The sequence below is a fragment of the Astatotilapia calliptera genome, chromosome 1, assembly GCF_900246225.1.
Source record: "Astatotilapia calliptera chromosome 1, fAstCal1.2, whole genome shotgun sequence".
In the NCBI taxonomy this organism is placed as follows: Eukaryota; Metazoa; Chordata; class Actinopteri; order Cichliformes; family Cichlidae; genus Astatotilapia; species Astatotilapia calliptera.
The window spans coordinates 40,740,002-40,761,532 of record NC_039302.1 but is presented as its reverse complement, the minus strand read 5'-3'; the positions used below and the strand labels follow the sequence as shown (position 1 = coordinate 40,761,532).

The following is a 21,531-nucleotide window of genomic DNA, read 5'->3' as shown; positions in this document are numbered from 1 at the left end:
ATGAGTTTTGTGGGTTTGAACGTGACACTTTGTTCTGGAGTGTTCTCTGACTTATCCCTGAGGTTTGTCCACCTTTTAACAGGCTGAGAGCTTTCTGCCTGATGTTAATACATTTTAATTAAAAAGAAAAAGAGCAAAGCGTTAGCATTAAAGATGAAAGAAAGAAGCATGACTTGACACATCAAAGGTGGATGATCTCTCTGAACTGCCGACGCAGAGTCAATCACTAATAGTGTTGTTGTTGTCCAGGGGGGAGTGGACGGAGGCTACACCAAGGAGAAGATCCGCATCGTGGAGGGCGTGTGCCTCCTGTCCAATGATGAGCTTTACTGGGATGACCTGAAACAGATCAAGCCGTCCCGAGGCGGGCTGCACACCTGCATGCGCACAGACACCGTGTCCCTGCAGGCCAGCAGCGCTTCGCTAGACGACGGCGAGACGGAGCAGCTCCTCCAGGAGGAGGCGTCTGAATGCTCGTCCATAACCACCCTGACCCCTTCTGCCATCACCCCGCAGCGTCACGCCCAGCACAGCCTGCCCGACACCGGCTGGGTCTCCGTACGCAAGCCCTCCACCGAGAGCGAAGTGTGAAGGAGGCCCCCCGCCCTCTGTGCTTTATCTTGACCATCATTACCTAATATACACATGCAGTCACCTGTATTTAGAGCTGGTACAAACACACAAAGATGAATAGGTACAGAACACAGTAACAGCTGCATATGTAAACTAATGGTACATATCAACCTGGTTAGACACAACTAAGCTACAAAACACACATGTCCTGTCTTTAAAATTGGGGCTCCGTCCTACTTGTCCACACGTGCAGTGCAGTATCCTCAGTGCTGCTGCCTCGAGGCAAAAATGGAGCGTGCTGGAATAAGAAAAACAAAGGACTCTGGGGAGGAAGTGAACAGAGAGACACAAGCGTTAACGTGGAACCTTTTTTTTCTTTTTTCTTTTAAGGATACAGACTCTCAGTGCGACGCTTCTCTGTATACCACTTCACCTTTCTTTTTCTTTGTTTTTCATCCTGGACGGAGCTAAAGCAACATACCCCCCGGACGACGTAACCACAGAGTTTCCTCTAATGCCACTCATGTCTTTATGAACTATATTTATGAACATGTTTGTGGGTTTTTTTTGTTGTTTTTTTTAATTTGTAGAGTGGGTTTGCTGACTTTCAGAGAATGATGAGTGCGCTAAGCTAGAAGTTTTATTTTTGTGCAGCAGCACCTGTTTTTTTTTCTTTTTTAATTAATTTTATTTTTCAAGAGTTGTATTTATGACAGTGCCAAAGGGTGGGGCTTCAGAGTCTCCATGCTTCTTTCTCCATTTCACACTTCAACAGAGATTTATTCTCATTCTGGGATGTTTGTTTCCTCTGACTTGCCCCCCCTCAACCTCACCGGTGTGGGAGACCTCAGTGTTGGCATCTGCTTCTTTACAGCCTCCAAGGGATTAAACTAGAAATGACTGTAGCAGGTTCTCTCAGTTGGCTGCAGGAGGCCCTCCATTTTCTGTTTAAAGTTATACTTCAGTTATTGCTGATCCTCGGGCAGAGCGGAAGTCACCTCGAAGTAACAGCCTAAGTGCCAAATGTTGAATTCTTTTTCCCACTTCAGCTGTATATTTATTTCTCCTCAGATGCACATGCACATGGCATTTTCTCACTTATATACTCCACAGATAAAGCTGGTGAGCGATGCAGATACTTGTAAGGTTGTATGAATCCAGGTATTAAACGTATGTCTCAGTTTTTTTCTGTCCAAAAACACCGGGGGTTTCTCTGAAACCACTTTATTTCGTCGGTCTTTCCAAAAGAAAAGAATTTGCTTTCTAAGTAGGTGATTCGTTTTTTTGTGTTTTTATTTTTGTTTTTTTCCCCCATTGCTGATGTGCTTGCGAAACACATTTTTGTAACCAGTGTGTGTAATATCCACTCACCTTCTCCACTAATATGAGATTCATTCTTACTCTGCTTGATAACTGATAGCAAGTAACAATAACAGAAATATTAGATGAACAAGTCATGAGTAACAAACGTTTTAGATTTTTAGATCACCACAAATAACAGTGTGAAGCAAGTCTTGCCTCTCAGCAGCCATCTTTGAACATTTATTTTGAAGACTCTATGTAAATGTATCTGGAAAAACCCTCGTCCTTAACTTCTATGTTCATATGGCCATAAAAAGCCATGTGAACAGATTTTTGATGAAGATCTGACTGGAAAAACGTTAGTTAACTTTGTTCTGTTATCTGCTTCTGACTGCTGACACGATCAGCGTGTCTGCTGCTGTTGCTGCTCGTTCAGATTATGAATACAGCAAAATAAAAGATTTTTAACAAGGTATCTTACCCACACCTTATACGCCTGTGGGGGCGTGCACCTTTACCATGTTCATGGGTCAGTGCTTACGAGATGATTGGCTAAGTCTGGCTCTTTGGGGGCAGACGCAGCACTGCTGCCATCTTTAGCATTTCAAAATTAGCCCATAGATTTGTGGCCAGTGTTATATAACGTTTCTAGTTTGAATTAAGTTTTCTTACTTCCTCAAAGTTCCACTTTTCACTTTCTATTAGCAACCAAGCTTCAGAGGCAAAGATATATTTTAAAAAAAAATTAAAAAATCTTGGCACATACAACCAAAATCTTGGCACATACAACCAGAAGTATCTGCTCGGCCAGAAACACTTGGAAGTAAATGAGAAAATTTGTGCTTTTGGTCGTTTGAGTTTAACTCCATCATATCGGATTCTGTGAGGTGCGCTCACAGTGTCTGCCACAGCACAGTGCAACAAAAGGGGTAACTTTGTGCACGCTGTGTGTTGAAACATTTATCAGACAGCTTACTGAGAAGTGAATTTAATGGCTATCTCGCATTGCTTTATTTTTAGCGCCCCATTCTGCCTGTCGATTGTGGCGCAAATGAAAATACTATATTGCTATATGGACAAATATATCTTTGACACATTATAGAATTGTGTATTTTGAAGTATCTGCTACAAGCTCAGCAACATGCTGATCTGCTGCTAGACGAAGCACTGAGGCCAATGAGAGAGGGGCTTGGCAGCTACATGACTACAGTCTCTGATGGTTGGTCGAAGGCAGGCCTACAGAGCATCATAGCGACCCAGGATCCAGTAATCCACACTCACAGTCCCTCCAACTCTGCTGCAGGAATGCTAAAACTGTACAGATTTTATCACGCGGATGTAAGCAAACATTTTTGTTGATACTGGGCTGAGTTGTATAGTCTTTTGTACAAAGGGATTTCATGACCGTTTTTAGACTTGTATTAATTTTACTCACTGGAAAAGAACAATGTTTTTGGGTTTTTTTGTTTTTTGTTTTGTTTTTGCTGGATTATTTTAACCACTGTGTTCCCAAGCCTTGTAAATGATAGGGAAGATGCCAGTTATTTAATAGTGCTCTTTTATCTTATGAAATACTGGTCACGTATAGCTGTTGTAAAGTTAACAAAAAGAGATATTTATGATTTTCGTTTTCGTTGTCACTTGATGTGTAAATATGAAAAGACTGTATATGTATGGCAGTACTAACAAGCTGTGTTGTGTGATATAGTGAATTATCCCTTTGCTATCTTTTAATATAAAATTGCATTTGCATTTCAATGAAACCTTCGTCTCACTCGTCTGTGCGCTCGTTGCTTTTAGACAAACGTGTTTCCTCGTCTGACATGTAGCAATGAAAAGGGATGCTAAAATCTTCAGGTGCTAATTCAGATATTGTTGTTACAATAGGAGGGGAGATTTAATCATGTGGTTTGGGGGGATCTTGTCAAAACAGATTTGTGAGGAGAAGTTGGGTCAGAATTTGATCTGCCATGAGTCTGATTGGCAGCAGCTTCACATTTCAGTATGACAATGATTCCAAACACACTGCCAATGCAGTAAAAGCATAATTGATAATACATACAGTGGACTGGTAAATAGTGTTTTTTCTAATCTAATTGAGCACAAATGCTTTCAAAGCATGCAGGATCATGTTGACAGAGAGTGGAACAAGGTACAGCCAACATATAACGAAAAGGTTTTAAAGTCCTTCAAGAAGCCAGGCGATCCTAAAGAAATGAGAAGTAAGCTTGCCTAAGAGTTCAGGCTGTGATGAAGCAAAGGTGGACATACTGGCTTTCAAACTCGTTAGAATTGTTTCACCTCTGGTTTCCCTATGGAAACCCTATGTTCAAACCCAGGACTTTCTCACGGTGAGGCAACAGTTCTAACTGTTATTTATATAATTTATTGGACATTTTTGTAACAAAATATAAATAAATAGCAGTCATCTTATACAACACCATCATCCTTTCAAGCCTATAATTTTATCAGGAATCAGTATGGTGGATAGATCTTCACCCATTCTTGAGCTTTCATTACATTAGTATTCAGTATAAAAAATGCAGGATGTATAAATGTTACAAATTACAACCAATGTGCAGTATCACTGAGGATCAATGGCGTTTTTGCACTTGTTTTGCAGAGGAGCATGCAGCAAACTCATATGTGTAACCATTCAGTAAACATTTATGTAGAAGACACACGCACAAAACTTTAGCGCCATTTAGTGCTCAGGTTTTTCTTGCACTGTTGTTCATCGACGTTGTCTGGGCTTCTTCTTCTTTTTAGTTTAATAGCGGTTGGTAAACCAGCTTAGTGGTGCATTACCGCCACCTGCTGCACTGGAGTGTGGCTCCTCCAATAAATGCCCACACCTTTTCCGGCTTTTAGGCCAATCAGCGACGCGCCCTGCGTGAACACGGGGTTTGAAATATGCAGAGACTCGGCTAAGCTAGACGAGAAAGAGAGTTCATCTGATTTTGTAAGTTTTATTCGGGTGTTTTTGTGACATTTTTTGTAGTTTGATGGGAGGCACAGTGATAAATTACTTTTTTTTTTATTTGAAATGTTTCACTTGTGACAGTCACTTAGGTTTTAACCGGATGCTAGACGCTAACGTTGCTAAACAGCTAGTGGTAAAGCTAACTCTGCTTAAAAGAATTAGATTTATTTAACCTTACGTTAACCAGCGTTACTGTTTGTAACATAATCCACCACCCGGGCTTGAATCCAAGTTAACTTGCATTTTGAACCTTTTCCATTCTCTATCATCTAAATGATTGACCATTTTTTGTGCCTGCTAAACTCAAGGTTCTGCACTACTTCCTGTCACACACACAAGACCCATGTCAGCGGCTATGGCGAATGATACCAGTTTTGGCTGGCTTCGGCAAGCGCGTACGCTAAATTGGATACGATACAGAGAAGATTAGCATGGCCCCTGCGCAAGGATGACACGCGAATGATACCGCGTGGATGACTACGTGGAATATGGACACAAATCCCAGTAAGATGACTGTGCCGATTATCTAGTGGTTGGGTTGCTGGGTCCCCAGTTCGATTGTGTGCTGCACAAAACAAACACTGCATGTTAAAGTGGAAGCGGTGCTGGGTGTGGGAGTGATGAGTTGCACTAATCAGCTGGGGTGTCGAGTTGACTGCTTCAGTCTGATCCAACCTGAGGACACGCAATGTGCACAGGGGCCATCTGACCCAACCCTGCTCCTCTATACACATGTGTTGTATGCTTCTTTCAAGTTAAAACGCACACACACATAGAAACAACTGGCCACATAGCAAAAAGCTTACAGCTCTCTGCAGGTTGTCCCAGGCATCCTGGAGCACTTATTGCCATTGTGTGAATTCTGTCTCTTCATGTAATGACTCGTTTTGAGGTCAGACCTCAGTCCTGCTTTAATAATTCCACATTTGACTGTCTGTGTTTATTTTCCCATGTGCTGGATAATGAAATCTATGGGTTTTGTATGGAGCCACAGTCATGCAGCATTTGGCATGCACTGTAAACCCTGACAGAAGACTGTAGGGCTAGGTGATGAGACTTCATGCAGTACTACATTAAATATACTCTTTAATTTACAAATGTCATTGTTTATTAGCAGGTGTGATCACCCTAGAAAGCATTATGTAAACTTGATATCTATTTTACATAATGCTGATGATGCCATACTCTAAAAAAGTCACATTTTCAGAACAAAATCATGGTTTAATAAAGTCCGTATTAATGTCACCTGTCATATTAACTCAATTTTTTTTAAATTTTTTTTATTTATTTATTTTTTTGGACAAGGCAACAGATGCTGTGGTGTAGATGTCATGGAAGGTCCTCTTCCCCCTCTCCAAGGCAGAACTTCGAGCTCCATGACCTGATGACACGAGCTCCTTCATTCTTTAAGGTCTGTGTCTGAATGTCATCTGTTTGCTGAGCTATTGGAATGATTTTCTCTTGTTTCCAAAGGGCATGCTGTCATTTTAGTCAACTGCGTAGTTTCTTTAAATCAGTCATGTTTTATGAGAAACATGGCATCTGGTATAACATTTTAAAAAAGTATTAGCCCTGTACTCTGATTGGTTTGTCATAGATTATGTTTACCTGTTTTTTTTTTTTGGCTTTATTTGCTTTTACAAATTTCTTTCATCATACGTGTCCTATGGTCAGCTGAGCTTTTCTAGTGATGCCAGTTAATACAGCTGTTCACCATGAAATGAACCAGGTAAACTCACTTTTTATTTTTTCTCACGTGGGGTTGTGACAGTGATGAGTTGCACTATTAGTCAGGCTGGTGATTGCAGTGGCACAGCCAGCCTGTCCTGACAAGCTGTGGTGACACCTCAAGGTGCACAGGGGCCATCTGAGTCATTTCCCCACCTGACAGGAAAAAAAATAGTGGCTGGCTCCTTAAGGTGTTTTCTCACTTGATTTTCTTTCTCCTTTTTTGTTTTGTTTGTTTGTTTGTTTCCTTATTTTCCCAGTCTTAAAATTGGACAGCTTATGCTTACATGGGATGACCCAAATATATTCTGCCAGCAAAAGTAGGTGGAGGAAGAAGGACCCCAAAACTGGTGAGCACAAACGGCATAAATCATACATCTTTTATAGATGTGAAATTTACAGTGGATTATCATATTTTAAAAACGTGCATGTGTTGTTATTTAACAAATGTAATCAAAAAGACAAATGGTGATTCAGTCTTGCTGCAATAAAAGTGTGTACAGTTGTGGTCACACATTTACAGAATGGGGTTGTTTTTGGCCATTTTTCAGAGAATATGAGCACCGTCACCCCTTTAAGTTTCTCTTCATATGAGCACCTATTGGAAGAAAGCTGTCCTGATTCCTGCCATAATGTCATCATGTGTTGTGTTATATGTAGTGCCGACGTAGGACAGTTTTCCAATCTCATTGTACTATGTTTGACTGTGCAATGACAATAAAGCGTTATCTTATCATTGGTTCTACTATTAAAGTTTTCTGTCCTTTCTCCTTTCCTCGTCTCTGCAGGCAGCTTAATATCAGAACACTGTCAGCCCTTACAGCAGCAGACACTGCAGTCACTGGTACAGCTCTTTGTGGACCTTCACTAGTTGTGCACATCACCAGTCACTGAGCTGCTGCAGAATGACCTACATTGACCCGATGTTACCCAATGCTGGAAAACAATTTCCAGTAGTGAATTCTCGAAGGATCCAAACCTCTTCCTTCTTATTTGATGATTGAAACATCAGCTTGCAGCCTCGTGCACAGGTGAAATATTATTATTATTATTATTATTATTATTATCATCATCATTTTTTTAAAAATGTATCTCATGACTGATGAACAGGAAAACTTAAGTAGTTCTCTACTTGTTGTCTTGCTATTGTCTCATCTGTTAGGCTTTGCCAATACGTTGCTCTACAGAGGCCAGTTTTTACTTACTAAAGTGTTTTTCTTTCTGTTAGCGAGGAATCGGACAAGATTTTGCATCAGAAGAAATATCCAAAGTGGTGGGGAGCATCATGACCAGCCTTGGAAGATCTGTGTTATTGGCTTAAATTGAACATTTTCCTTCACTCTTACCACAGCAACAACCATCCAGGCAAATACTGTAATAAAATGGCACAAACTTGTATCATATTTCTCGCAGTTCTGATTTTGGGGTCATAACATCCAGCTCTCAAATAGCTGAATTAAAGCAGCAGAGGGTTCATTAATCACTTTTGCTGAAAGTGTTTTGCAGAAGTGACAGCAACTGGACTCCTAAGAACGATTACAGTTTCAGTGAATGCCTTGCATCATCAGAGGCTTCAGCTCATTTTAAATATCTGCTTGTTCTATTGTTTTGTCATCGAGCAGGGTTAGAAGCTTGTTTGTCTGGCACTATGATGTGTATGTATTATTGTAGGGTCTACCTTACAATATAAAGTGGCTTGAGGTGACTGTTGTGATTTGGTGCCAGATAAATAACTTTGAATTGAATTAATCTGTATTCAGATATTTATGTACCCAGAAAACAGAGAAAGTAACTGTATAGTTGTAACATTGAAGATTCTCTGCAACATCTGTGCAGGAAGCAAACTTGAGATGGTTGGTGTTAAACTCAACAATATCCTGCTGTTCACCCGGTTAGCTGTAACTATACTGATAATGAAATCACTGGTGTATTTTTACACCTTTAGATACTGATTTACACTGGCTCTGCAGGTTTGGTGTATCTGTAGAGTATCAGTGGTTTACACATGGATTTCTTTTGAATAAACCATAATTCATATGTAATGTAGGTATTTGGCACCAGTACAGATCATCAACCAGATATGAATAGATTATAGAGAACTGGCTTCTTTATTTACACAGAATTGAAAGGGGGGGGGGGGGGTAAAGATGGGACCACATTCAGGTTGGCTCAATCTTCACTTTAAGAAAAAGGGGGGAAAAATGAATATAAATATATAAAAAAAGATGTGCTCCTGGTATTAAATTACAAATGTGTACATCCTCTCAGTATCACATTCCTATCTGTTGTTTTTGTTTGGTTTTCAGTCAATACAGAAATATGAAATGACAACATGACCTAAATAAACTAAATTCAGACATGTGACAAGTTGCTGTTCTCCATGGTTTCCCATCTCTGCTGTATAGTAGAATTTTAACCACCAGGTGGCAGTTGAATATCAGTGATCACCTCCAGTCTGTTGCCTATAATGAGGTAACACATTTTACTGGACTAATTAGTGCCTCAAAACTGCACACACTGATAACTCCTGCGGCATCGTTTTTCATCCGTATCCTGTGGTGCACACGCCATGTAGGATTCTGTGGAAATGAACTTCACAATCGCTCTCGCACAAACGTGTTTTAACATTGTTTTAATGTAAATGTGTAAGACTGCCATTACCTCAACTGTATTGCTACACTTTAAACACTTCTAGCTTTTAAAGTAAAAAGTTTAACAATTTAAAGTGCAAAACAGATGAATTCAAATGTTTTGGGGGATACATATGTAATCAAATATATTTTGAACATACTGACCTGGTATTTGCTCAGTTTGAACACGAATGATTTTAAGTGTTTGGATGTCGCACTACATGTCATCCATTCATTTTTTAAAAAATAAATAAATAAATATTGTAACTTTGAAGCTATTGAAATGATTGGCTCAACCTTCCACTATGCTACAGTCACATTAAGAAAAACAGTGGTCAGGATTACTGAAAAAGAAAATGTATCAATTTGTGATTGAATGGGTTTAAACTGGCAGTTACATGGAATTTAATAAATCTGTTGCTGTCTGCATACACAGAATTTCACATCGGCTACTTACAAATTCCCACCACTCAAATTCCTCTTTGTGACATGGTTGCTGAAGGGCAGTGATTTAACTGCAATATTACACAGGTACTCTGCAACTTGTTTTCAGAATACAACCAGCTGGCATCCTCTATTCTATTCTACTCCTCTATTGCAAAGAGATTGCAGATTGATTGATTGCAAAATCTGTATCCATAAATTAGATGGCAATTATTTGTAAACCTTCACCAATCGGAGAGTGACTGAGTCAGCCCAAGTCAGGCTGTGATTGTTTGGAAGCAGATTGCCTCCGACACGGTGATCTGTGTAATTGTCATGTATTTAAATGTGCAAGCATGGAATTCCTTGTAACTGGTCACTAATTCCAATCATTGGAATCTCCTTGCAGCCACCTCCTTCCTAGTTGCAAGGAAGTTGTCTTATATTTGCTGTAGTGTGACTGAGCCATTAGTTATGATGCCTTGAGGCCCAGGCTGCTGAGAGATCTCCTTTGATGTACTGAGCTCTTCTCCTTCACACCCGTCTTTTTCATTCCTGCTCACTCTTCATCCCTCTCTTCTTCCTCATCTACTAAGTGGATGTGGTAAATGGCTGCTATCCCTGACCCTGGCTCTGCAAGAAGTTTCTTCCTGTTAAAGTGACCATTTTTCTCCCCACTTTCACCTCATATAGGCTCATTGAATGGCTTGGGTCTGTAGAGTACAATATATAAAGTACCTTTAGATGACTATTCAGGGGAATCAGCAGTACATAAACTGAATAAGATTAAACTGGATTTTTATCATTTTAAGCAAATCAGACTAATGGGTCAGTTTATAACCCTTCTATGCCACCCACTGAGAAATCTCAAAGGACAGATATTTAGGTTGCTTTAGCCTGACAGTTGCTTTGCAAACAACGTCCACCCCAGCACCTTTCCATGCTATGCATGACTTGATTGATATCATGAATGTTGTCAAGGTCTGTTTTGTATGAGGTACGGAATTTTTACTACTCTCACTGCCAGTGAGTTTCTGTGCATGAACAGGGAGCTCTCAGAACAGAGCTGGCAAATATAAACCACTGCAGCTGAGGAACAGACAATCTGTGTTCTTACTGACAGATTTATTGTTGAGATTCACATTGCCTGTTTCACTGCATATGTATATTTAAAAATCAAAAAAAAGAATCAGTGCTTTCACACATTCCCACGGGGGTTTAAAATATAATTTTTTCCTCCTGCTATCTTGCATCACCTTTCCCTGTGACTCAGAGCGGTGATTGACAGCAGCGAGGGGAGCGATCATAGATGGCTGAATGACTAGTCTGTGGTACCAGAGGCAGGGCTTCTTTTGCTTTTAACTGTACCCACAGGGGAGTTGAGGAACATCCAGCTTCTCACAGATGTTTCCAGAGTTTTGGTTAGAGGGAGAAGTCCAAGACTTCAGAGGGAGAGGGGTACAACTCTTAAGAGATAAACAGGTTTGTGTAGCCTGAGGAGGCCATCCTGTGAGTGCGGAGGTCCGGAGGGAACTAACTCTGTCACAGTCCTCAGAGGACATTTTTACAGGATGCTTTGTAGATGTGAGATAAAAGGAAGGGATTATATTGTAAGTTGAAATCATTTTTTGCTAATGATGCCATAATCTTTTGTTCAGGCACTGATAATCTCAGATCCCAGGCTTCAGTGTGCACATAAATATGTACACATTGTTGTCACATGCTACACCAACACATGTTTATTAGTAGGAGGTAGTTTTTCCTTCCCCCTCACTGAGTCACGGTGCACTCATACTCCTTGATAATGAAAAGCCAATTAACATTTCTTGTCTGAAGTGGTTGAATGCACGAAAATGTTTGTTTAGTGCCTTAAAAGATCGTACCAATGCAGGAAGAACATTTTGTATAATGGCTGCATTGCAGATTTTCTCATTTTTCTCATTTAAACATTTTTGGCTCATGTAGACAGCACCATAGCAACAGCAGGTTGTTAACTACCAGCCAAAAGAGACGTTTAACCCCAATGCTAACATGCTAACTGAAAAATCTTGCTTTATGAGACAGAGCTCAGGTTTTGATGTCTGAACAGGAACTATGTACAACAGGCAAACATTTACCTGAATCACAGGAGAAACTACAATAAAGCTAGCATATTCACAATTTTTCACACTGCAGTCAAAAACAAAAGAAAAACTGCCACATCATCGTGGGCGTGATTTAAAATGCTCATATTGAAATGTTTCCCTGAAAAAGTCCACCACATGCCAAGAGTTCATTGAAGTGTACGGCACAAAAGGCAGACTGAAGAAGACAAAAAACAAGCTGCTGTTACTGCAAAGCTCAACGAAATCTGAAGCTTTCTGATTTAATTAAGTTCATTTGTAGCGTTCCTCAACCGCAGACACTCAAACTGAACGTTGATATTTTTGTACATATACTTAATAGCATAATTATAAGAACACATATTTGTCTGTTAAATTTAAGGGTAAAGCTTTTCACAGTGATTTCAATCAGGGTCACCACAGTGGGTAGCTTTGCATATTCAGTTTGGCAGATTTTTATCCTCACATGCCGTTATGATGGGATTTGTGTCTGCATCTTTGGAAACTACACTATAGAGTCACCTGCAAATATTACTTGATTTGAATTTGAATAATTCTGGTAACATTCAAATAAAAAAAAATAATCCAGTGGTTTAAGGATAAATTACTATTGTGAAATAAAAGAAGTCAGTGTGCATCTTATTGCAGTTCTTCATCTAATGCTAACCTCAAATTTATCAATGCCCTCTCCATGAAGAAGAAATTAAACAATGTATTTGTTCTTGTCTCATTTTAACTGAGTGTGTGCATCTTCATTTTCAGTAATGCTACCTTCTCTCCACTGTTTCACCTTGAGTATCAATTATAAAGAGGACCTTAAAGAACACCTCCAAAATGATGCCAGCAGCTTGCAACAGGAGCAACAGTTTCAATATGTGAAACTAAACCAAAGCATAAAGCCAAGACAAAGCTGCAGTGGCTTCAGGATAAGTCTGACTGTGTCTTTGAGTGGGACCCATGTAACCTCTGGGGAGAGACCTGAATACTGTATGTCAGATCAGAGATGCCACCCCTCTAATCTGACAACTCTCAGCAGAACCTCACCTGAAGAATGAGGTTGCCAGGTTTGTTTAGAAGTCACTGCAATGATTGCCAAAAACAAAAACACTTCTACACAGTCTCACATTAATGGTCTGATGTAGTAAATCGCATATCAGTGGGGGGTTTTTTTTATATATATGGGTCATAAAAAATGGTGGATGCTCATATTAAGCATGGCTAAGGTTTCAAATGTATGGGCAAGTACAACTGTGCCTGATATGTTTACCCGAGGCACAGCTTTGGCTATGAGCACAGAAGCCCCACCCACCTGCTGTTCTTCCGTTTGTGAGGAGAAGCCAATCAAAGGAAAGTTGGCTGATAGAGAGGGGGAAGGGAGATAAAACAGCTTATTAGGATAAATTTCCACTGACATCAGAAAAGAGCAGCTAATAAGAACATCAAATATCTGTTATTTAAAACAAACAAACAGACATATCAACAACAACATGCTTTCATTATTGCCATTAAGGATTGTATCAACACAATTAAATTGTTCCGATATATTTTACAGTGGTTTTAATGACACCTGCCTGGAAAATTCAGGGGTTTTTTGGTCCAAAATCAAATTTCAATTTGTGCTTCATTGATTCATGTCTACACAGGTTTGAGGAGCTCTTTCTCACTATGGTAAATGGACTGGACTGCTTCTTACATAGCACTTTTCTACTGTACTTGAGCACTCAAGGTACTTAATATGACATGTCTCATTCAGCAAAGCACTTTTTTTTCAATGTCTCAGTGCTTTCTATCTAACACACCCACTCTGATAAAAGCATTGGGAGCAACTCAAGTTTCAGGATTTTGCCCAAGGATGCAGACACTTTGGGATGCAGACCTGAGGAGCCAGGGATGAAACCACCATGCGTCTGATTAGTAGATGACCTGCTCTACCCCCTGAACCACAGCCACCCTGCTATGGTAAAATGAATAGGGATTTTTCAGCTGGAGCCTTCACAGAGACCCTGTAAGTGACAGTAAAGTAGCCGTTGAAGAGTTGTGTAATCTAAAATACTTGTTAATTAAGAGTTCATTACACTGCTGTTTGCATCAACAGCATGTTTGCGTTATCAGTTATTCAAAGGTGGAGATTTTCCATTAAAGCCTGAACACACCAGCAGGCCCCCCACCCCTCTGTATCACACTTGTTCAGTGTATTTGATAACAGTTTCAAAATTCAATTTGCAGCCAATCCATTTTTAAGCTATGCTGCTGCCTCGTGTAACGCTGCGGCTTCTGATAAGGTGGTTTTTCAGATACCTGGAAGGTTCTTAGTAAAGTGTATATCCTCGAGCATTTCTCCATATACATGGAAATATCTAAATAATACAGACAGCAACAGATTGAAATGCTAATGTGGTTGCATGTTTTCCTGTGTGCTTTATTTGTATCTGCTCAGCAACAATGACACGCAAAAAAAGAATGCAGCACATGTACTTAATTGGAAACTTCTTTTTGTACTCACAGAAACGTGTGACATGTGCAGATGAGTCATTGCTTTGCATTTTTTCTTTATCTTCCCACATTGGTAGTTTATTCTTTTCGGTAATTGAAAAACAGAGCGGGATATTATTTTGGGACCCACATGTACAGGGCAAGACCACAGGCTGGATACTTTTTTATCTGAATATGAAGCATCAAAAGCCTAAGTGGAAAGTGGTAAAAAAAATGTTAATAATAATTAGGAACAGCTAACGCCTTCAGCTCAAGTTCTGCTGGTTTAATAAAAGCAGCATGCAGCAGATTTGTATTAAGCACCGTGCCGGTGTAGCTGCTCTAAAAACCACAAGGGAGCACACAAATGAATAGCGTGTTTGTTTATACCACCTCAGGAAAATGCAACTAAAATAGGCTGATATTTAGCAGGCTGTGTTCTGCCATGATTCCTGCTCACAGACACGCCATTTATTTTCATAAAGCTTATGCCTTTTGGCAAACTAAAACCATGAGAGCATGCTCTGAGATCATAAAGAGGCTTTCAGAAACACTGCAGCATGTCGCTGCCTGGGAACCGTGTCGTGTCGGTTGTAGTTTTATGGCGAGATCTGCTAAAAGAAAGCTTGTGCACACATGACTTTCTGTGAATCACGTGCCGTGGTGAAGGCAGACAGGTGATGGGGGAGTTTGGAGGAGTTACATGTTTGCTGCCAGAAAAGGATTTCTTCTTCTTTTTTTTAAACAAATGTGTTCCAGCATAGATGCACTGAAAAATGTGTAGTGTAAACAGAGTATGGAGGCAAATTTATACACACTCAAAGTGAACAGGTAGATTAAAACAGCAGGGCGGACATGGAGAAGACACACGGCTGAGATTTCTTACAGGTATAAGGATGTCTGTTTATAAACTGACTAGTCCATAGCTCAGCAGAGAGGATGATGAGACAAAGGAGTTTAGAAATCTGTAAAATCTACACCTATCAAATGCAGGTAGCGGTTTGTTGAGATGGCCAGCTCCAGATAAGTTTTTATCTTATCTGTTTTTAGGCCAGAGATGTGAAGCAGTAACAGCAAGTGGGCAGTTGAGGGAGCCTGGGAAACTCGAGTATTCCCAGGAAATTCTGAATTTGAGAGCAGCCAAATTGAAAGGAACTGACTGAAAGTATCTTAAATGGCACAAGAGGTGGGAATCGACCCAGAAGTGAAGAAATACTGGGACACAGTATTTTCTAGCACTCAATGCTTTCTGTACCTCTTAATGAGATTTCGAAGCTAATCTGGTTCACACTCAAGCAAACTGGTCCAGTTCTCTCAGGTTTAATGGTTGTCTTTTTGTATTGTTTTTTAATAGATGTTCCAGTGAACTAAGATCAGGAGTTTTCAAATCCTGCCTTGACTGCTTTTATATGCACAGCTGGAGCAAGGCGTAGTTATTAATTGTTTCTGGTACAACTGTTCACGGTGCAGCAGCAGCAGCTCCGACTGCTAACTTGTCGGTTAATTTGACACATTTTGCCGCAGTTATTTATCTATTTTTATTTTGCTTTCTAAACTTTTCAGCTGCACGAGCGTGCAGCGAAAGGACAGCGCCCCGTTGTGTTAAGAGATTTGATTGGGCAATCCAGTGCTAGTTGTGAAAATGAACCAATGGGCTGCTGTCAGTGCTTGTAGGGCCGGTGGGGCCTGCTTGTGAGCAATTTCAAACTGAATTTCTATCATGACCGTGGCTGACCTTCAGTACCTTTACGGCCCACCAGGGGGCCCTGTCCGACACTTAGTGAGTCAGTGATCTACAGTATTAAAACACGCATTACCTGCATCCTTTTGTCCCTAACAGCACTGATGAACCCTATGATTTTGTGTGGCTGACTGCAGTTCTTTGCAGTGTTTTGGTTCCCGTCACATTTTTGACTCCCTAAAAGCACTTGCACTTTTGTTTTTTCACTATTTATGTTATATTTGTTTCTATTTATTCAACTTCTGTTTTGTTTTGTTTTGTTTTGTTTTTTTAAAATCAGTTTCCCTTTTGTTTTGTGTGTTTTTGCAGCATTTCTCTCTTTGCTGGTGTTTTGCATTTGACCTCTCGGGGTTACTGTAGCAAACATTCATGTGGCATGGTGAAAAAGAAAAGAAAGTTTAACCTTGAATTTAGTGGAACTTCTTGGCAGCGTTAACCTCCATCTGGCGTTTCATGCAGCTGCTCGTGAGTCTTGCACAATAATGAAAAGCGTTTTTGGAGCATTCCTCTGTTTCACATGGTTTCATTGATCAATATTACTGGGAGAGTCTTGAATGACCAGCACTTGTCAGGTGATGTCCCAGCATCTCAACTGGGTTAAGATCAGGACCTAGAAAAGTAGGAGCACAATGATTTTCTTTATGCTGTCCTTTCAGTAACACTATTCTCAATTTTTCCTATGGTGGCTACAAGAACAAAGATTTAGGCAGTTTGAGGAGATTTCTGTAGGTGTGTTGCTGTTGGATTCATCAACTCTTTTATTGATTTCCAAAGAGCCACAAATTGCATTTGTAACCTTTACTAGCTTCGAGACCTAGCTCACTGTGGCTTGTCTTTCTTGAGCAGAGCTGACTTTGTCAGTAACCTGACTTTGTAGGATTTTATTTATAGACACATCTCTACAAACCAGCGAACAAACCAGAAAATAAATAATATATAAGAGTAGCTTAAACAGCAGTTATTAGAGTAAAGGTTTTTTACATCCTGTGAGTGTTTACTAAGTGTGTTTAAAGGAACAATAAGGAACAGAGCTCAGACCTTTATGTGTCACTCCAGACTTCCTTGATAAACTTTATTGTGTCTGGCACAGATTAGAGGGAATCTTTGTCAGATGCACAAAGAAACCCTACAAATTAACTGAGTTTCCGTCATAGAGGTGCTTTGTTTTTTTCTTTTAAAAGCATTTTTCCCCTTCTGTGAGCAAATCTGATGCGCTTTACCAGAAATGCTGAAGTTTTGTTTCATTTGTATAAAAGACATTTTCCCAGAAGCATTGTGACTTGTCACCAAGCATTGTAGTAAACTTCTTTTGCACTGTTCACTTTCAAAGTTGGGTGTTACTGATTGACTTTGATTCAGAACGCAGCTCATGATGCTGCACAGCTTGATCTTGGAGTTCAGTTTGTATCTATTTCAAATTTTCTTTGCAGTCCTCTACCATTCAGACTACCCCTGATTCAGTCTGGGGTGAGATTGCTTTACTCCAAGTAAAGTAGTGAAGATCCTCCAGTAACCTACAGGAAATGACCTAACAATGTTAGGTAACAGGAACATAAGGAGATGGAGATGCCCTTATGCTCTTTATCTTGACCACACTTGCCAAGTGTTTTTTTCTATTCTGATTCCCTTGCTCATGTTCAGCGTAGCACACACAACAAGCTGCTTTCACTATTTATCTAAAGGCGATAGAATTTCTCTTGTTTTACAGCATCAATGGTTTACTCTGCATGATTGAAAATAAAGGGTTTTTTAAATTCAGCTCATTTGTAGGAAGAACAATGGATTGTTGCGGTGAGGTAAAGATGGCAACAGTTTTTGGTTATACCTGTATCTATCACAGAAATCCACATAAGGAGGAGAAGCAGTCAGTGAAACCGCTCAGCGACGTCGCTGGAGATTTGAATGTTGTATAGATGTAAGCTTCAGTCAGATCCGGGCTGACATTAACCTTCCCGGCTGTCCCCTTTCCCGCTCAGAGGTCTGTCCGTGATGGATGACCTCTCCTTCACACACACCGCACGGATTTCTCACAGCTCATGCCCATTAAGAGCATATCCTTATAACAGGATTAAGGGGCCAGTAATGGAAACTCAGGGTCCCGTAATCTCCTCCTTGATACGTTTTGCTCTGATCAATCTTTGTTTGGGTGCCTGGGAGGTAGTTGAGAAATGTCATTGGCTGCAGTTTGAGAGGTGAGGGCGTGTGAAAGCGTGTGGTTGTGGATATTCAGTGTCACATGTCAGATTCATTTGTCTAACTTGTTGGGCGTGGATTCATATTGTGCTCTGGCTTGGGGTGTCGAGAGGAGTCATTAGTTATTATCTGTGAAGGGTGTTGCATCCATGATTTATTCGGTGCCGCAGCAGAGATTGTGCAGGTGCATTATGCCATCATTATAGCTTCAAGCGTGACCCAAATTTCCTCTGCCCCTCTCGCTTTGCCCTCCTCTCCTCCTTCTTGTGCCCCCACCCTCCTTCAGTGGTGCCTTCTGAATCCAGATGGGGAGCAGACTGTGACTGCAGCTTGTTATGAGCCGCGCTGTGAGACCAGACCAGGCGGAGGGAAGGCAAGACAGAACAAGAGAGGAGTAACTGGGAGAAAAGCAAGTGGATCTGCACAGCACCAAATCTCAGAACATGCATGAGTCCAATATTGTTTACTGCTGTGAATGTAAGGAAACAGCAGAATTTTAACAAATCACACTGGAACAGTTTAGCAGACACATAATATGTACAGCTGTATGTACACACACAAAGACACACACAGTTGCTGCACATTATATGAATCTTCTGTTACACCAGGAGCTTTGTGACTTAGTGTGTGGCATGCAGGCAACAGAAGATGAGCACATTGTGGTTATAAAGGGATGGGCATGGTCAGCAACAATATTCAGGCAGGCTTTGTCATTTAAATGATGCTGAGTCAGTACTAAGTGGCCTAAGTTTTCCCCACACTATTACAGCATCACCAGCCCAACCCTACTGTCTGAATGTCACAGGAGAAATGGAGACACATCAGACCAGAAAACAATTTTCCAGTCTCTTATTGTCTGATTTTGGTGAGCCCACGCAAATTGTAGACTCAGTTCTTAGGTGACAGAAGTGGCATCTGGTTAAGTCCATTTGTTGGGCAGGGGTAGTCTTTTGCCACATTAGCCCGTCTGCTTCGATGTTTGATGTGTTGAGCACACTTACTGGACAGTTTTTCTTTTTCAGACCGTTCTCTGAAAACCCCGGGGATGGCTTAGTGGGGAAATCCCAGTAGATCAGCAATCTCTGAAATACTCAAACCAGTCCATTTGGCTGCTCCCTTACTCACAAGGAGTGATTCACAGTCAGTCTGCATGATTGATTTGTCAGAGTTTTACACAGAATACCATTCCTGTCACAATCCTGAAGGATTTGTACCTCTTCCTAAGATTGAGCTGGGGATCTTTAAGAGGTACATGTGTAAACCACTATGCTACAGAGCCACTGGAAACAACCGTGCAACACTCAAAGTCTCTGAAATCACCCTTTCTCCCCATTTTGATGCTGGTTTTGAACCTCAGCAGGTGTCCTTGACCACGTGTAATGTAATTTGTTTTAAAAAAAAGACAGTTCAACAACAACAAAATGCCAGAGCAATGAAGCTATATCAAAGACGCTATAATTAAAGTCAATACAACCGATGGGTCGGTCCATTGTTTGGTGACTTTACTTCAACTAGCTTCCCTTGCTCTCTCTTTTGCTTAAGCTAACAAGAAATGCAACAATTTATTAAGCAACTTGTCTAAATCAGTGTCACAACAACAGTGTCCAAACGAATTGTATACTTTCATAGGTCAGTGACTTCAGCAAAAAAAAAAATCTCTCAAATGTGATAATGAGATTATGGTATGAAGCAAGAAACCTGCAGTGTGTATTAGTGTAATGCTGTATTTTTTGCATGTAATATTTAATTTAACTGTGTGACTGTGAATGAGGCTTTCACAGTGAAAAGGGATGAAAAGTTATACAGGGGAATCTGACCCTCACTGACTTATTCAACTACCTGCACCATCTTACCTTTTCCGCCAATCATTCACGCATACACACACACACACACACACACACACACACACACACACACACACACACACACACACACACACACACACACACACACACACACACACACACACACACACTGCATCATGTGGTCAGATCGCTGCACTACCTATTGTTACACAGCACCACAGTCCTGCTGTGCTGCTGCCTACCTGATATCCTAACATAGTCTCTTGGTATTTTTTACTTCTTTGACTCCCTGCTCTGTGTCCTAAGCTTTTTCATGTCCTTGGTTTCTCAAGGTCAGTCCCCGGCACAAACAGCAGCGGCGGGAGCCCTCAGCTCAGTCTGGTTGCACATTCATGCCATGCTGGTGACCTGGGAAACATCCAGCCAGGCACGTCTGACTCAAACAAAGACTTTGCAGTCAGGATCAAGGTTGTGGGCTAACGAACTTTGCTTTACTGTGAAAGTGTGTTGGTACTTCAAAAGATGTTACCACTTTGGTGTTTTGATAATGGTGACAATGCGCTCTCTGAAACAGTTAAAATCTTACATAGGTGTTCAACTGTGTTGAGATCAGGCCACTGTGGCAGGTTTCATATGAGTTTCACGGTTTCCTTTTTGCCCCATGGATGCAGGCAGTGTCACTGGGACTGAAATCTATTATTATGTGATAACGGTGACTCCGAAGAACTTGTGTTGATTTAAAATGACCCTTCACTCTACAGGCCAAGTGGACCATAATCATGTTAGTGAAATGCTCCTCACAGCGTAACAGAGTCATCAGATTCACTCACTGCAGGTTCAGGCTTTCCTTTTAGTTTGTCACCTATGTGTACTGTCCACAGTTTATTTACAATAAAAACACATTAAATTCCCCTCTTGGCAATGTGCAACAGAACTGTATCACGAAAAAAAACCCCACCAATGAAGGTGGCTCAGTTAGATGTATATCATTCAGTCATCGGTCTCTTGAGCTGCACGGTATGCATCAGAGAGCCTCTATAGAGTGAGGCAAGGTTATGGGAAAGGTTCAGAGAAAGCGCTATGACTCTGATTCATCTACTCATCAGAAGGTTGGTGGGTCGATCACTGATTCCTCTGGACTATGTGCTGAATTATCTTTGAGCAAGATACTGAGTTTGAATGTAGGTTGAAATGTTAGAATGCACGTACGCATAGATAAAGGCGCTGTGTGATCAGGTGAATGAGACTATTTAACCATTTAACCAAGAAGCACTCATACATTTAGAATCACCATATATAGGTACCCATCCATCCATTCATTTCCGATTATCCTTTTCAGGGTTGCGGCTGTCATAGGGCGAGAGGCAGGGTACACCCTGGACAGGTCGGCAGTCTGTCGCAGGGCCAACACACAGGGACAGACAACCATTCGTGCTCACATTCACTCCCGCATTCACACCTATGGGCAATTTGGATTAATCAATCACTTAACCGATCCCCACAAACTGCATGTCTTTGGACGGTGGGAGGACGCCAGAGTACCCGGAGGGAACCTACGCAAACACGGGGAGAACATGCA

At 40.8% G+C, this 21,531-nt stretch overlaps 1 protein-coding gene, 1 long non-coding RNA gene, 2 other non-coding genes and 1 pseudogene across 6 annotated transcripts in view; all 5 read left to right on the top strand.

Annotated features, from left to right (window-relative positions):
* lrp4 (low density lipoprotein receptor-related protein 4) overlaps positions 1-3,638 on the top strand; it is a 110,776-nt gene extending 107,138 nt beyond the window's left edge. For 2 of the 3 annotated variants that reach the window (XM_026177903.1, XM_026177898.1), the window contains exon 38: positions 250-3,638. In XM_026177903.1, coding sequence (XP_026033688.1) covers positions 250-591 — 342 coding nt within the window. In that variant the 3' untranslated portion in view covers positions 592-3,638. The remainder of the gene's footprint in view (positions 1-249) is intronic. The other variant, XM_026177912.1, reaches the window with a different exon arrangement.
* A 1,118-nt stretch (positions 3,639-4,756) lies between these two features.
* LOC113026750 (uncharacterized) lies at positions 4,757-7,989 on the top strand. Its single transcript, XR_003272950.1, has 6 exons — positions 4,757-4,837; positions 5,167-5,362; positions 6,164-6,269; positions 6,847-6,936; positions 7,375-7,617; positions 7,815-7,989. It is a non-coding gene; the product is annotated as an uncharacterized LOC113026750 (long non-coding RNA).
* On the top strand, positions 5,236-5,333 carry LOC113028101 (uncharacterized; annotated as a pseudogene).
* Positions 5,469-5,573, top strand: LOC113028120 (small nucleolar RNA SNORD67). Its single transcript, XR_003273198.1, has one exon. It is a non-coding gene; the product is annotated as a small nucleolar RNA SNORD67 (small nucleolar RNA).
* LOC113028122 (small nucleolar RNA SNORD67) lies at positions 6,622-6,735 on the top strand. The gene has a single exon (XR_003273199.1). It is a non-coding gene; the product is annotated as a small nucleolar RNA SNORD67 (small nucleolar RNA).
* Positions 7,990-21,531: the final 13,542 nt, after the last annotated feature.